At 34.2% G+C, this 14817-nt stretch overlaps 2 protein-coding genes across 2 annotated transcripts; one reads left to right on the top strand and one right to left on the bottom strand.

The window, feature by feature from the left end:
* Nucleotides 1–1253: 1253 nt before the first annotated feature.
* On the top strand, nt 1254–4862 carry LOC104601189 (ataxin-3 homolog). Its single transcript, XM_010264438.3, has 2 exons — nt 1254–1637; nt 4073–4862. The coding sequence occupies exons 1-2, from the start codon at nt 1386–1388 to the stop codon at nt 4622–4624; spliced, it is 804 nt and encodes a 267-aa protein (XP_010262740.1). The 5' UTR covers nt 1254–1385; the 3' UTR covers nt 4625–4862.
* Nucleotides 4863–5530: 668 nt separating this feature from the next.
* On the bottom strand, nt 5531–6948 carry LOC104601187 (glucan endo-1,3-beta-glucosidase-like). The gene has a single exon (XM_010264432.3). The coding sequence runs from the start codon at nt 6835–6837 to the stop codon at nt 5680–5682; it is 1158 nt and encodes a 385-aa protein (XP_010262734.1). The 5' UTR covers nt 6838–6948; the 3' UTR covers nt 5531–5679.
* Between the last annotated feature and the right edge of the window lie 7869 nt (nt 6949–14817).

The following is a 14817-nucleotide window of genomic DNA, read 5'->3' as shown; positions in this document are numbered from 1 at the left end:
CTTAATGCTTTGTCAGCATGGCACGGGCCAAGGCCATGCAGGCGGCACAACAAAAGTGGGCCGGGCCCTACTGCCCCTACATTACATCTATACGACTATACTATCTATTGCTTGATACATACCAATTACCACATAGGCACTTGACATGTCAACAGTTGACCTTGAGGAATAAGGATCACAAAGATCATGATAAAGAATCCTCAGAAGGGAATCAATCGGTTCAGCTGCAATCTGAATCAGCAAAGAACTTGGTCATGTTTAGTGGTATGTATGACACACATCGGGTTCATTGAGGATGCAAGTTGCTCTTAGCATTTCAAGAGAACGTTTATCAGTTGGCATCTCTACTCGTGAAATAATCTTCAAAACCTCTTGAATATTTGCTCAAACAAACTTGAGATAATACATTTTTCACTTGTATTTAATATCATATATTATCAGCACCTGTGTATGTTCGTTGGAGGGAGAGCATTCTAGTGTAGCACAAGAGGGTTAATGGAAGGACTGGCAAATTCCACTGCCAACATAGAATGTAGGTAACCCATCTTGAAGTCCCCAGAAACAGCATCTTGTCTTGTGAAATGGAAGGACCTAATGGCTAATCCAGGAGGAACTTGTCTGTATCATCTCGTCTTTGTCTTGTGATTTTAAATATTAAATAAGCAAGTTATTCTTCTTAGTTTCATGAGAGCTGGTAATTTTGAAGTATTTTTTTGGGTTTTAAATATTAAACAAGTAAGGCAAGTGTGTTGAGTTGAAGCTCGAATAAAATATGTGTTAGCTCAATATTAAAGAAGAAGAACCTTATGGCTTATACTATTCTGCTGAACCAAGATCGAACTTCGTATTCAATCAGCTCGGCTCTGCTGGTAAGTCGTATCCACCCAACTGTGGACTCCATCTTCATGAAGGCTCCTATACGCCGTGGCCGTGCAAAGTGTAAACTGTAAACGTATTCATCTTCATCTTCTACGTGGCCAACCTCCGCCGCTGTCCGCTGGGCTATAAACAAATAACGGGCATACTGGATAACAGAGAGGAATTGGTGAGTGGTCCACCGTCCACGTACAACGTTCCTCTCTCTTTACTTTCAAAGGCTTACACGTGCACTACTGCACGAGCCACCCGCTATTCAATAGTCAATAAAGAAGAGGAAAACAAAAGGGGAAAGAGGTTAATAGAACTGCTCCCGCTCCCGCTCGCTTAGGCCTTAGAGGATTAACTCAGTTAGTCCTACTCCTACCGGTCATTTTCACTTGTTTCTTCGTCTTCTCTCCGCAAAGAGACTCAGTAGAGAGAACGTATCCTGTTTGGAGCCACCATATCTAGGGTTTCCACTCTCTAGGGTTTCTATTTGTTCCTTTCCCCACAGAGAGAAGCAAGAAATGGATGTTCCGAGCAATGGTGGACTGTTGTACCACGAAGTGCAGGAATCAAAGCTCTGTGCGGTGCATTGCGTCAATACCGTGTTGCAGGGGCCCTTCTTCTCTGAGTTCGATTTGGCCGCTCTCGCCTCCGAACTTGATCGAAAAGAGCGTCAGATGATGCTCGAGGGTGGTGCTGTCTCCGACGATTTCCTTCGTTTCGATTCCGAAGAGTCGCATAATGTCTCCATGGATGGCGATTTCAGCATCCAGGTTAGGATTTTATCGAATCTCTCTCTCTCTCTGTTTCGAATATTTTAGTGATGGATTATAATTTTCCCGGCTTCACTTCTTATACTAAATCCTCTCTGAATGGTGTATCTTCCATTTGCAATTAATTTAGGGTGAGAAATCTTTATTTTCCGAAATTAAAATTTCTTGGTTTTTAGAACGGAAAGAATCAATTCAAGGGGGAAAAATAGATAAGAAATGCAGGAAACTCGATTGATTTGATTCCAGGGAATTGTTGGATAAAAGGTCAATCAATGTCTATGTTATTGATATTTGTACGGCATTAAGTTGCGGGTATCGGTTTTGTGCCGGGATGTCAACTTCCAATGCATTATTTTTAAATTTTAGGTATTGAGTGGTCAAACCCATCAAACATTGCATGAGCCCTGCCACTATGCATACTCGTAATTTAGTACCATTTATTCAAAGTAAGGTCAAAGATTGATTAGCAGCATCTATTCAAACACGAACTATTGTCTTTTTGGTCCACTTTATTTGCTGTTGACATTGCACTAAATCAAAATTATTAAACAACAAGTAATAGGCATTTGGAAGATAATCAAATTTGCATTGACCTTATTAATTTGGTTGGATCTTTTTGTAGGTCTGCAGTCTGCTTTTAATGAAACTCTGCTTGCAATGTAGTTGTGTGGGTCTAAGTTGTAGGACATGACTCCGGGAATGGAACTTTTCTCATTTAATTTTCTATTCAAAAGGGGGAGGATTGGGAAATTATAGCAAGAATGTTTTGCGTAAAATCACATAAAAACTACTGTAACTCGAAGCTACAGATTAATTTTTGTTTCAGGATCGCTATAATATTATATTTTATTTTCTAATTTTTATACTTTTAAATTCAAATATTATACCAAATTTAAGATGCGTCTGGTTAATATAGAATTCTGGGAATGGTCTTATTGCTTTAATAAAGTACTATTATGATAGTTTTGTAGGATGAGATTTTGTCATTAATGTTTCTTGAATAAATTGGTTACCACACTTAAGATGTTACAAACATTGCATTATCATTCATTTTATAGTTCAGTGATGTCATAGAGAAATGCCCGGTCTACATTTCTCCTTCTCCCTTTATCATTCTGTTATATTATGTTCATCACTTGGTCTATTTTGCCTAACATCAAGAAAAAAGAATGGAGGATTGAAAGTATCCATCTTATCCTTCTCTACTATATTGATGATTAAATCTGAGTCCATCATTCAATGTTTCAATGGGGTTAAATGTTTGATCCAGAATGATGATTCACTTTTCTATTGAACTTACAAGGGAGATTTGATTGTTAGGATCATTTGATCCATCCTATCTTCCTCTTTTCTAGATATGATAAATCTGAGGCCATTTACATGTTCCAACTTCCAACCAAGTAAGAAGTTTAATTTAGAAGGTCGATTCAGTTTTTAACTGATTGTATAAAAGAGGTTTAATTGTTGGGATCGTTTGATGAGGTTGATTTTGTCTAAGAAACTTCAATGCGGCCAACTGGCCAATTGGATGGTATGTATCTTGTCCGAACACATGGTGCTTAGGTAGAGAAATTATTTTTGTCCTATCCTTCTCTCATGGTTCCCTCTTTGTGTGTGTCTCCTTACTCTATACTGACTGCACTTAGTTGTATGGTTAACATGAATTACGATTGTTGCCTAGTTGAAGGCTGGGGAAGTAATTGTTGTCAAAGATGTTATATTAAAAGGAAAGAATACATATATACTGACAAACCATCTTTCTTTTTGATCGTGCTCTCAAGGGGTATATTCTCAACAATATCAGCATGTGACAGATATCCACCATGACAAAATTAATGATTTCACTTCTGATATTGCTGTCATTAATTTGAGGAAGATGGGAAATCATGTGATAAGTTATGTGGTTATTTCGGAGTTAGGACAATGAGCGGAATGAGTATCATACCATGTAGAGAGCAGTTTCTTGTTTCTCAGTTATAAGCTTGTAGTTTCTTGTTCCTATAGAAGAATGTTAATGTAGCTCTTCTTGCTCTTGTTCCCAATCTATTAGTGTTTTCCTTGTCTGGTACAATCTATTAAGAGGGTCATGTAACTTATATTAAGGAATACAAGCCGTGTATTATCATGTTGTTGGGCCTGCTGGTATAAACACAACACACTTTTTTGTTTGAGGATTTCCGTCTTTCCCTTTTTACTCCCTCCTTATTAATAAATATAATGATGGTCGCAATTTGATTGTGTAAACATCTGATGATTATTATTATTGTTAATATTTTTTTGCTCATTAACCATGTAAAGCCATTGTATTATGGGGCTTAAGAGTCATTTTCTATCTTTCTTGATTTATATAATCAATATGAAGTACCTTTACCTATCAAAACAATGAAAAATGGTCATTGAACGTTGCTACATTCATTTTCATCCTTTGCTTGCAGGTTTTACAGAAGGCTCTGGAGGTCTGGGATCTACAAGTTATCCCCCTTGACTGTCCAGTTGCAGAGCCTGCACAGATTGACCCCGAACTTGAGAATGCATTTATCTGTCACTTGCAGGATCATTGGTTTTGCATCAGGAAAGTAGATGGGGAGTGGTATAACTTTGACAGTCTGTATGCAGCTCCTGAACACCTCTCTAAGTTCTATCTTTCAGCCTATCTTGATTCTCTGAAGGGCTTTGGCTGGAGCATTTTCCTGGTAAAGGGAAACTTCCCAAAGGAATTTCCAATTTCATTATCGGAAGCTTCTAATGGCTTTGGGCAATGGTTATCACCTGAAGACGCTCAAAGGATCACAAAATCCTACAACATGGCACAATCTGCCCCTAACAGAACCGACTTGCCTCAATCAAGTTCAGATCCTTCTATGATTTATAGGGAAGATGGAGGATTCTCAGACATGGAAGATGAAGATTTAAAGGCTGCAATTGCTGCAAGTTTGATGGACTCTGCTCCAGCTGGTACTGCGGTCGATACAAACAAAGATCAATGATACCACTGATTATATGCAGGAGAAATCAGTATAGTGATATCTATTTTCAACTCAAGAAGAAGACAAACGTTCATTTGGATGGAAATGGTTGTTTTCCGTCTTTACTTTGTAGCTCTACTACTGTGCAGCATGTATTAACTTTCAATCCATACTCAATAGCTCTACGAAACGAAAGCCTCTGTAAGAAAAACTTTTCAAGGATCAAAATAGATGTTCAAAGTGATAAATGTTTCCTTAAGAAGAGTACCAAAGGATGAAAATAGTTTTTAACATATATAGGAGCTCTGTAACTACCGTACTGAAATTACTCTTCCTGTTTGAGACTGCATATGCATTTATGATCTGCCACTTGTTTGCACATGCATGAAGTATAATAAGCATATGGCGAATTTCAGTTCTTACAAAATCTATAAACCTCTTGATTTCTATAGGCCGGTCCCGGTTATCCAGGGATCTGGGTCATTCCGAGGTTAATTTTCTCAATTTGCGCTGCTCTGAGTCTTGAACCCAGGGCAGGCAGCAGCCTATCAAATATTTTATATTTGGCTAGGATTATTGAAATTAATCAGCTTCATTTGTTTCAAGTGCAAATTTTATTTGCACTAGTACAATGCATGAGAGTGCAAATGATAAGGATGCAAATTTTGCTTCGCTTCTGCTTTGGGTTTTATTGCAATGCAGATAAACAAAGTAAGGCAAAAGCAAAAGTAAATCAGAATACACCGACTCACTCTCTTTCTCTCTCTCTCTCTCTCTCTCTCTCTCTTCAAGAGATACACTGACCAGGTTCAAAACATGAAATTGCATCCACTACTGCCGGGAAGCAAAGATCCAATTTTGTAGCGTTTGAAAAAAATAAAGTTTGGGAAGAGTTGGTGCAAAACCTTGTATACTGTATTTCTAAAGCTTGTATTTGCACTGTACATAGTTATGTTTGCTTCAGTCATTCATTCTGTTTCCTCTCTACACAACAGTAATAGAATGGAGACTATGGTATCCGTGGCATTCGATCGATCGATTATTCTGTTAACGGAAGAAAGGACTACATGCACGAGTCATCTTTTCCACTCAAGACTCAACAACAACCAGCAAGCTAGAAGGATTATGAGCACACCATCAATTCCACCAACTCTTACTGAACCAGAGAAGTCGAACCCATACTTCTTCGTCATATTTGGATACAGAATTCCCCACTGGTACTCTGACTCGGCTCCTCCTTGCTCCGTATCCTTATCGAACAACTCAAATACGTACGTCTCCGCAACTCCTTCTCTTCGCAGTGGTGTTCCTATCCCCGCCTTCAGATGCCGCACCAGTCCGTCCACGTACATTTCCGCATAGGTCATGCTCGCCTCCACTTCGTTTGCTCCACCACGAGTCGGCCATCCTGTTTCCGTCACAATCACCGGTATATCCATATAGCCTGCCAATTCCATCGCACTGATCACTGCATCGACCATCACGTCGAAGAGGTTACGGTACCGAACTCCGGACATCATATCATCACGAAAATTGAAGGGCTGCTCTTGGAATAATGCAAACCCTATCGGAATCTCAGGGTCCGAGCGATACAATTTGTACGGATAGAGATTGATCAAGAAGGAGGAATTGGTTGCAGCTAGGAAATCCAGAACCGGCTTCACCAGCGACTCCGTGATGGATTCTTGAAACTGAGCCGCAGAGGGAGGAAATGCTGTAGTGATTGCGTTGCCGAAGGAAAAGGTCGTGGAGACAGAGACCTTGCGAATGCCGAGCTTATGGAGTGCTTCGTGGACGTTCCGCATTGCATGTGGAAGAAAATTGGCGAGGCGGGGCGAGGAGTCGAGGACGTCGTTGCCAACGGAGATGGTGGTGATGCGGGAGCGTGGATAGAAGGGAAAGACGTGGTCGGAGAGCCAACGCTGGGCGTTGGACTGATTCGAAGCCATTTCCGGGATCAGGGAGTTCGGGATGGAGAGGAGAAGAGAGATGCCTGAGTACGAGAAGGCACGGATGACGTCCGGGTTTGGCACCTGGATTCTGACGCGTTCGAGATTGAGTGAATGAAGTACAGTAGCAACGCGTTCTGGGCGGTGAAGATGAGTAGCGCCACTGTTGTAGGTGACGCCTACGGCCGGATTTGAGGGCTGGCCGGAGATCGGGAGAGAGAAAGAGAAGAAGGGAAAGTAGAAGAAGAAGAGGAGGGGAGGGAGATTCACAGTAGAGAGAGACATGTTTCCTGAGACAATGACGGGTTTGGACTTTGATTTTGAGCTCAATATTGTTATTCTACTACAAGATTCAGTTGTGTTCCACTTACCTGGGGCTGGGGGGGAGGGGACTGCGTGTTTCGCATTCGGCGCATATTAAGAGGACACAGGGGGTTACTTGATTTTTTGGCGGGAGAACCTCGGAGTAGGGCTGCAAGCCTGTAAACGGATGTAGTTAGATAACTTAGATCCATATTTTCGTTTATGTTTGAATTTCGAATTGCAATTAGATATTAAATATTTAAATAGTGTTATTGAATTAAAAATAATGTGGTATTACTAAATAAATTTAAAAAAATGCGTAAAAAAACAAATTAAAAATGACTCAGATATTATATTATATTTCATCAGTGCTGGTAACACCATTACACCACACCGTTTTCTCGTAAAGGCGTGTTGTTGGGCTTGGGCATGTGTGAGTTGTAAGAAAACGGTGCTTAATTTTGGAAGCAGCGGTTTTGTTTGGTACCAGTGTTATATAACCATTTTCAGTACTTGTTCTATTATTCAGCGTCCAAGATGATACCACATGGATGCCATATCATTGCACTATTGGCAACAACGAGCTGTTTTCTGAGAAAACATTAAATTAGACGTTACTTCATACTATACTTTCTTGATTTCCAAGGCATAGTCTTAAGCAACCTTTTTTATAGAAAAATGATACCAAATAAGATATTTTCTGAAGCACCACTTTTTTTGATGTAACGCATACATGGTGTCATTTTCTCAGAAAAATACATTGATGCCGAACACTCATAATATATATGAAACTTAAACTTATGAATTTGTCCTTAATATAATATCTATTTATAAAGTTAATATATATATATATATATATATATATATATATATATATATATTGATGATGGATAATTTGGCCCGACTTGTGGAGTGACCCGTTGACATCGTGACATCTCAGCATCTCGGACACCTTTGCAATCCAAGTCACCTCAGGTCACTTAGCTAAGACCGAGGCCTGAGCAGCTCGTCACACAATCGACCTGCCGAGGTGCCACGTAGCCTTCTTCTAAAAGCAAATCAGCTAGCTATCTTTGATTTCTTAAGGATCACATTGCATGCCCATGGATCTTATCGCTATCTCACCCGAACCGGACGAACTTGGATAAACCTTATCAGCAGCTTACACGGAATCCATCTTCGGGTGCAAAATGGACTACAGGGTGTGTAGGCTGGTGATTGTGGACACATTTCGTGAGGCCCATGGCAACTCACCTATATAAGGACATCGCCTCCAGCCTCACAAGGTATGCACGATTTAACTCTCTTACTAGAATTCTAAGCTCTCAGCTCTCACAGAAACCTCCTATGCTAACTTAAACATTGGAGTAGCCACACCAGCAGGACCTCTGATCTAAGCGATCATGATTAGACTATTCCAAAATTTTAGGAAATGGACTCGCTCTATCCTATTGTTTACAAAACCCTTGAAATATCTCTAATTTTTTGAAAATTAACTAAATCCTTCCTCACCGTTATTCTATGTAATAATCCATTCACATGGTACATCACATCATTCATATATATATATTTTTAAATGGCAATGATATCCTTATGTGGTTGACATTCTATTCCAAGGAGTATAATGGTCTATTGGAGATGGTCAAATAATTGACTTTTATAATGATCCATGGTGTGGTAATATGATTCTTTTAAAACATCATTCTCTTAGGCTCAGTATATACATACAAAGTAATACAAAATACAAGGTTGTACATATTTGTATTTATACTCCTTTCAAATGGAGCCTTAATTCCAACTGTCACTGTTTAAACGTCGCAGATTTCATTGATCCAAATAGTATTCAATTGAGGACACATCTATTACACTCTACAATAGAGTCATTCACAGCCACCATGATCACCAAAATACATTTACCTCAGCATTGTCCTGATCTACAATGGAAATGGTATTAGCCATCAACTAGTACCTGGTCTCATCCTCCTGCTAGAGCTACCTAAAGATATTAATGTGGATGCTGCTACCTCTTCTCATCAAACAGTAGTAGGCATGGTTTGTTCGAGATCATCAAGGAAGGTTTCTTTTTGCCAGAGCTTCCCAATATCTATCTGCTCACCTCTAGAAGCAGAAGCTCAAGCATTTATTCATGGTTTACAGTATATTTCTCCTCTCACCATTGAAGGTGAGCTCCTATTGGCAGATAATCCTGACCCATCGTGACGACTTCGCATTTGTATAGCCAATTGCAAACCTCTTATGCATCACTTTACTTCATGTTCATCAATTTTTTTTTGTCCCTAAATGTGCTAATAGAGTAGCTCAACAAAGTAGCAAGGAAAGGTCTTTCCTTTGTTTCTTCTATCATTTGGTTTGTAATCCCTAATTCTCTACATTCCACATCTAATATATATTAAATGAATGATTTCAGGCCAAAGCCCCCTATAGTAAGTCATGTGATTCATCTACATTTAGATCCATGTCATTCCAAAGATTTAAACAAAATAGATACGTGTCAAATTCTGATTAGTGATAATTCAAAAACAGAGCCTACTATACATGTGTCAAATTCTTAGTGATAGTTCAAGAAAAGAATCCACCACCATACATAATGGAACCCTGTCAAATTCTGATGCATAATGTTAACTACTAAACTGACTAATTAATACTCTCTTGGCGATGCACTTCCCAAAGCCCTCAGCAGCACCGCCTCATCCATTGTTATCGGTATCCTCTTTTATCCATCAGCATTGGATGCGACTAGGCGCTATTTCGAAGAAGGTAAACGGTTCGTCGGAGATGTAGCCTCAAACTGACCTCTACAGAGACGTCCTCTTTCCGCGTCGTCTCTCTTCGCTTCGGTGTCGTAGGAATCTTGGCAGCCCAAACACGCCTTCGATGTCACTCTCAGTACTGATTACGCCGCCAAAACGCTCGCTGGGACTTCCGTCTATGCTGTCAGTAACTCTAATAACGAGTTCGTGCTCATCTCCAATACCAATAGCGTCAAGTCCCTTGGTCTGCTATGCTTTCGACGAGAAGACGCCGAAGCACTTCTCGCCCAAGTTAGTTTTTAACTTTTGTTTTTATTGCTATTTTCCCCATCTCAATTTGATTGTGTATAGAAGTTAAAATGTTTATTTGATGCATATTCTGTTCTTGGTGGTGTCCAGGTCCAATTGCGACAAACCGTTTTAGGACGGGGAGATAGAGTTGTTCCCATCACCCTCGATCAGGTGCCCTTTACCTTCCTTGAAGAGAGAATTTTCCTAGCATGCGGGGAAATTTCTTCTATCTCTGAGTATTTAGTTTAAATCCGAAAGCCCATCATCAAATTACTAATATCATGCAAAATTGGCACAAATTGTAATTTAGTTGGAACCCATCTTCCTGTAGCATGGAAAACAGAGAGTTCTGATAGGGCTTATTGGTATTACAAAAAATACATCTTCTATTAATAAATATTTTTATAATGGTAATTAATAATTCGTAAATAATCATTTTATATTTATATTAACTCATGTTAATTATTTTGAAAATAAATATTTAATGTTAATTATTTATATTATAATTATTATCAGAAATTGTAATTCATACATTTATACGAAAATATTAATTATATTATTATAATTAAATATAATTAATAATATTATATTAATTAATGTAATCATATTATTATTATTATCAATAATTATAATTAATTATTACTAATACTAATTATGATAATTATTACTCCGGAATGTTAATTAATGATAATTAATAAGCATTTTAATAATGTTAATTATTAATTGGGATATAATCATTTTATATTAATATTAATTCATATTAAATATTTTATAAATATATAATTAGTGTTACTTATTTACATTATTATTATTATAAGTAATTATAATTAATACTATTATTATTCTCCAATAAATACTTCATTTAGTGAAAGTTAAATTATAAAACTTTCAATTATTCAATATCGTTAAACATAAAGAATTATAAAAGAAAATATTATTTTATGAATTAACTAAAAATCGTAATTATAACAAATTAATTAATAAAAATAAAAAAAAATAATAATAATAATACTTTAATATTACTGATTTCAAAACCAATACACACATAATAAGAATATATTATTAGTTAATAATAATAATAATAATATACTTATTATTATTAATGATTTCATAATTATTAATCTATTAATAATACTGATTATTATTAAAAAATGTTAATAGAAAAATTTAATTACTTAAAATTATTTTCTGAAATTACCCATTTTGATTCAGACAGATAATTAATTATTAATTCTATTTTCTTAAAATTATTATTTACTGAATAATTTTAATTACTCTTTGATTTAACGACCTTATTTTTGAATAATTGGTTTTTTATGTTCAATATTTTTTTTTACAAAAATCCAAATAATTTTTCATTTGCAATGCTAACCATTTTATTTTTCTCTTATTCAGTTTTCCAAATGATAAAAAAATAAATTAATGATATTTACCTATTTTTATCAAATTATATATTTATCAAGTTGTTGCCATTGATGATGATGATGATGATGATGATGAATCAACTTTTTGAAAGAGAGGGTTATTAATAATAATTAATGACTTCTAATTAATTAATTTCAGCTATTAATTACTAATAATAATAACTCACTCATAATAATTAATTGCTGATAATAACTTCTTATAATAATTACTGCTAATACTTAATTTCTGTTATTAACTAATTACTGATAATTTTTCTCATTATTAATTCGGAATGATAATTAATAATGATTCTCATAATGGTAATTAATAATTCGTAAATAATCATTTTATATTTATATTAACTCATATTAATTATTTTGAAAATAAATATTTAATGTTAATTATTTAGAGTATAATTATTATCAGAAATTATAATTCATACATTTATATGAAATAATTAATTATATTATTATTATCAATAATTATAATTAATTATTAATAATAATAATGATTTCTGATAAAAATTAATTACTGATTATAATTACTTACTGATAATTAATTCCTTAATTATAACAATTATAAGTATTACTTCAGAATGTTAATTAATTAATGATAATTAATAAGTATTTTAATAATGTTAATTATTAATTGGGATATAATCATTTTATATTTATATTAATTCATATTAATTATTTTATAAATATATAATTAGTGTTACTTATTATTATTATTATTATTATTATTATTATTATTATTATTATTATAAGTATTTATAATTAATACTATTATTATTCTCCAATAAATATTTCATTTAGCGAAAGTTAAATTATAAACTTTCAATTATTCATTATTGTTAAACTAAAAGAATTATAAAAGCAATTACTATTTCATGAATAAACTAAAAATCGTAATTATAACAAATTAATTACTTCATAATAAAAATAATAAATAAATAATAATAATAATAATTTAATATTACTTATTTCAAAATCAATACAAACATAATAAGAATATAATATTAGTAACTAATAGTAATAATAATATACTTATTATTATTACTGATTTCATAATTATTAATATATTATTAATCTATATTACTCAATAAGGACATGGAATAAAAAAATTCAAATTACCACTAAATGAATGAACTAAAAATGTATGTGTTGTAATTGACTTGAATTTGACACGCCAACATGCCCAAAATTATAATTTCAACCTATATTTCCTATTTCTATCTCTCAATTCCCATAATTCAAACATACCATTAGGTTATGTACAAGTTTCCCTACCTTTTTCCAAAAGATAAATTCTAGCCAATCTACGTACACCGTGGAGAGCTTAGACTTAAAATCCATAACCATGATTGACCAAAAGAAGTGTTGCCACCTAACTTGGAGGTGACTTCCATACTCAAGATGACCCCATTATTCTCCTTTCTTTCATATTTCTTCTGTTGGATGGGCTTTAGAGTCCTGATTATATTATTAGTTGATTGTAGCCACACATGATGATGATTTGATTGTAGTCATATATTTTTCATCTATTACTTTAAAGGATGGATGCATCTGAAAATGTTGTTTGGCATGGATTGTTTTTCTTAGCAACTCTTTGAATAATTTTCTTTCTTCTTTGCCTCTTTGAATGAATTTCATTTAAATGCTTTTTATCCATTCATATGTCCCTAAATATTAAGTAGTATTGGTGATATTGTTGTAAACATCCATCTAATTTTACTATTTTATAAATATATTAATGATTTCAAAGTTATTGATACTTTTTTGGGGGTGGGTTGCTCAAGAAGACATTGATTTTTTATTGTTAAATAGTAAATTTCAAATTAAATGATACTGTAGTTGCCCCTTACTTAGTATGGGGTCATTGTGTAGATAAACCATGGTAAGTCTCTTAAATCAAATAAAGAGCCTACCCTAAATGTCTATTATAAATAATTAAAAATTGAAATAATTCAAATTAAATGAAATAATTACTTGCTAAAAATTACTTGATTAAGTAAATAATAATAACAACCAATTATTTATAGAAATAATTAATAATAATAACAATCATCAAGTACTTAATTAAGTAAATAATAAAAAATGAAATAACAATCATCAGTTTTCATTAATGTTTATTCAAAGCATGCCCCATAATAATTACCAAATACAGTAATTAAACCTTAAATAAGAATCAATATTTATTAACAGTCAATCAGTCATTAAAATTGTTAAGCCAAATCATTAATGTTTATTCTTAAATGCAAAATATGAATTAACAAATCTATTATATAATAATTATACTCGGTTGGAAAAAATAATTTTAAGTAAATATTTAAATAATTACAAATTTAGTTATTATTATTATATAACAGAAATTTTAAATTAAATACTAAAATAAATTAATAATAAGAATAAAATGGTTAAATTAAAGTAATAAACGGTTCAAATTGAATTTAATGACCCATATAATTTTATGGGCTTGACATATAGGGATCAATTTATATGGACCCGTAGACTATATGAATGTCTTAAAAAATAGCAGTTTATAAATAGTTGAATGGATTAGCCTAATGGCATTTCAATATATATATCCTTTTCTGGTTGAAAATGCACCCTTCCCTTAGCTTCTTAAAACCTTGGGCCATTAACAAGGGGTTCAACTTGTTAATGCTTCTTGGAACCTTGGTCCTGGTTTAGTTTGTTTCCCAGGCCAACCAAGACCAGAGTTTACTTGCTAGCATCAAACTCAACGAGCGATAACTTGCCCAATGTCAATTGACTATATATATATATATAGTCAAGTTAATTTGATTTTGATCAGTTTATAAATGATTAAATCGAAATTGATCCAATTTATTAATCAAGTTGAGAAATTATTGAATCAAAGTCAACTAAAAATACTAGAAATCGATCAATTCGATTCTAATTGGGTCAAATTAGTCGGTTCATTAATTTGATGAACAACCTATTAAAATTAATTATTATTATTTATGTATTATACAAAATTATTAAAAATAATATATAAAATATAAATAATTATTAATTATTTAAAAAACAATATAATATTTCTATTATTTAACTTCTACTGTATAATATGTATATATATATAATGGGTCCCAGTGTTATGAATTATGTTGTGATGTGGCGATACAGGTCATGTTGGAATAATGTTGCGACAATATTTGCTAGAGGAGGTCCCAAATCGTCGATCTTAGATAGCCAAAATTTCTCCCGGATCAAGTAGGGCCAGGTCAATCGAGTCGGCCTGAGGTGTCAAGCTTTCGAACGGTCGTGATCCAATAGTGCCCACGATTGCGTCAAAAACAAAAAGGAATCGGAGGATTGAGGATATACGACGATTATGGGAAGGAAAATGACGGGGAGTGGGACCTACGTCTGATCATCGGTGGGCTCCTCGGACGAAAAGGGCCAAAACCCAATGCGCTATTCTATTCACCGGAGTAAACGCCTTTTTTCAGTTTTTCTACATTGGAGGGGGA

The sequence above is a fragment of the Nelumbo nucifera genome, chromosome 2 (assembly GCF_055504915.1).
Source record: "Nelumbo nucifera cultivar China Antique chromosome 2, China Antique-T2T, whole genome shotgun sequence".
Lineage (NCBI taxonomy): Eukaryota > Viridiplantae > Streptophyta > Magnoliopsida > Proteales > Nelumbonaceae > Nelumbo > Nelumbo nucifera.
This window is presented reverse-complemented; position numbering and strand designations above follow the sequence as displayed.

Bases quoted from the DNA above. Each gene is read 5' to 3' on its own strand.
- LOC104601189 (XM_010264438.3), top strand. From the start codon at position 1,386: ATGGATGTTCCGAGCAATGGTGGACTGTTGTACCACGAAGTGCAGGAA. The intron at 1,638-4,072 runs GTTAGGATTTTA...CTTTGCTTGCAG, and splicing joins ATGGCGATTTCAGCATCCAG to GTTTTACAGAAGGCTCTGGA.
- LOC104601187 (XM_010264432.3), bottom strand. From the start codon at position 6,837: ATGTCTCTCTCTACTGTGAATCTCCCTCCCCTCCTCTTCTTCTTCTAC.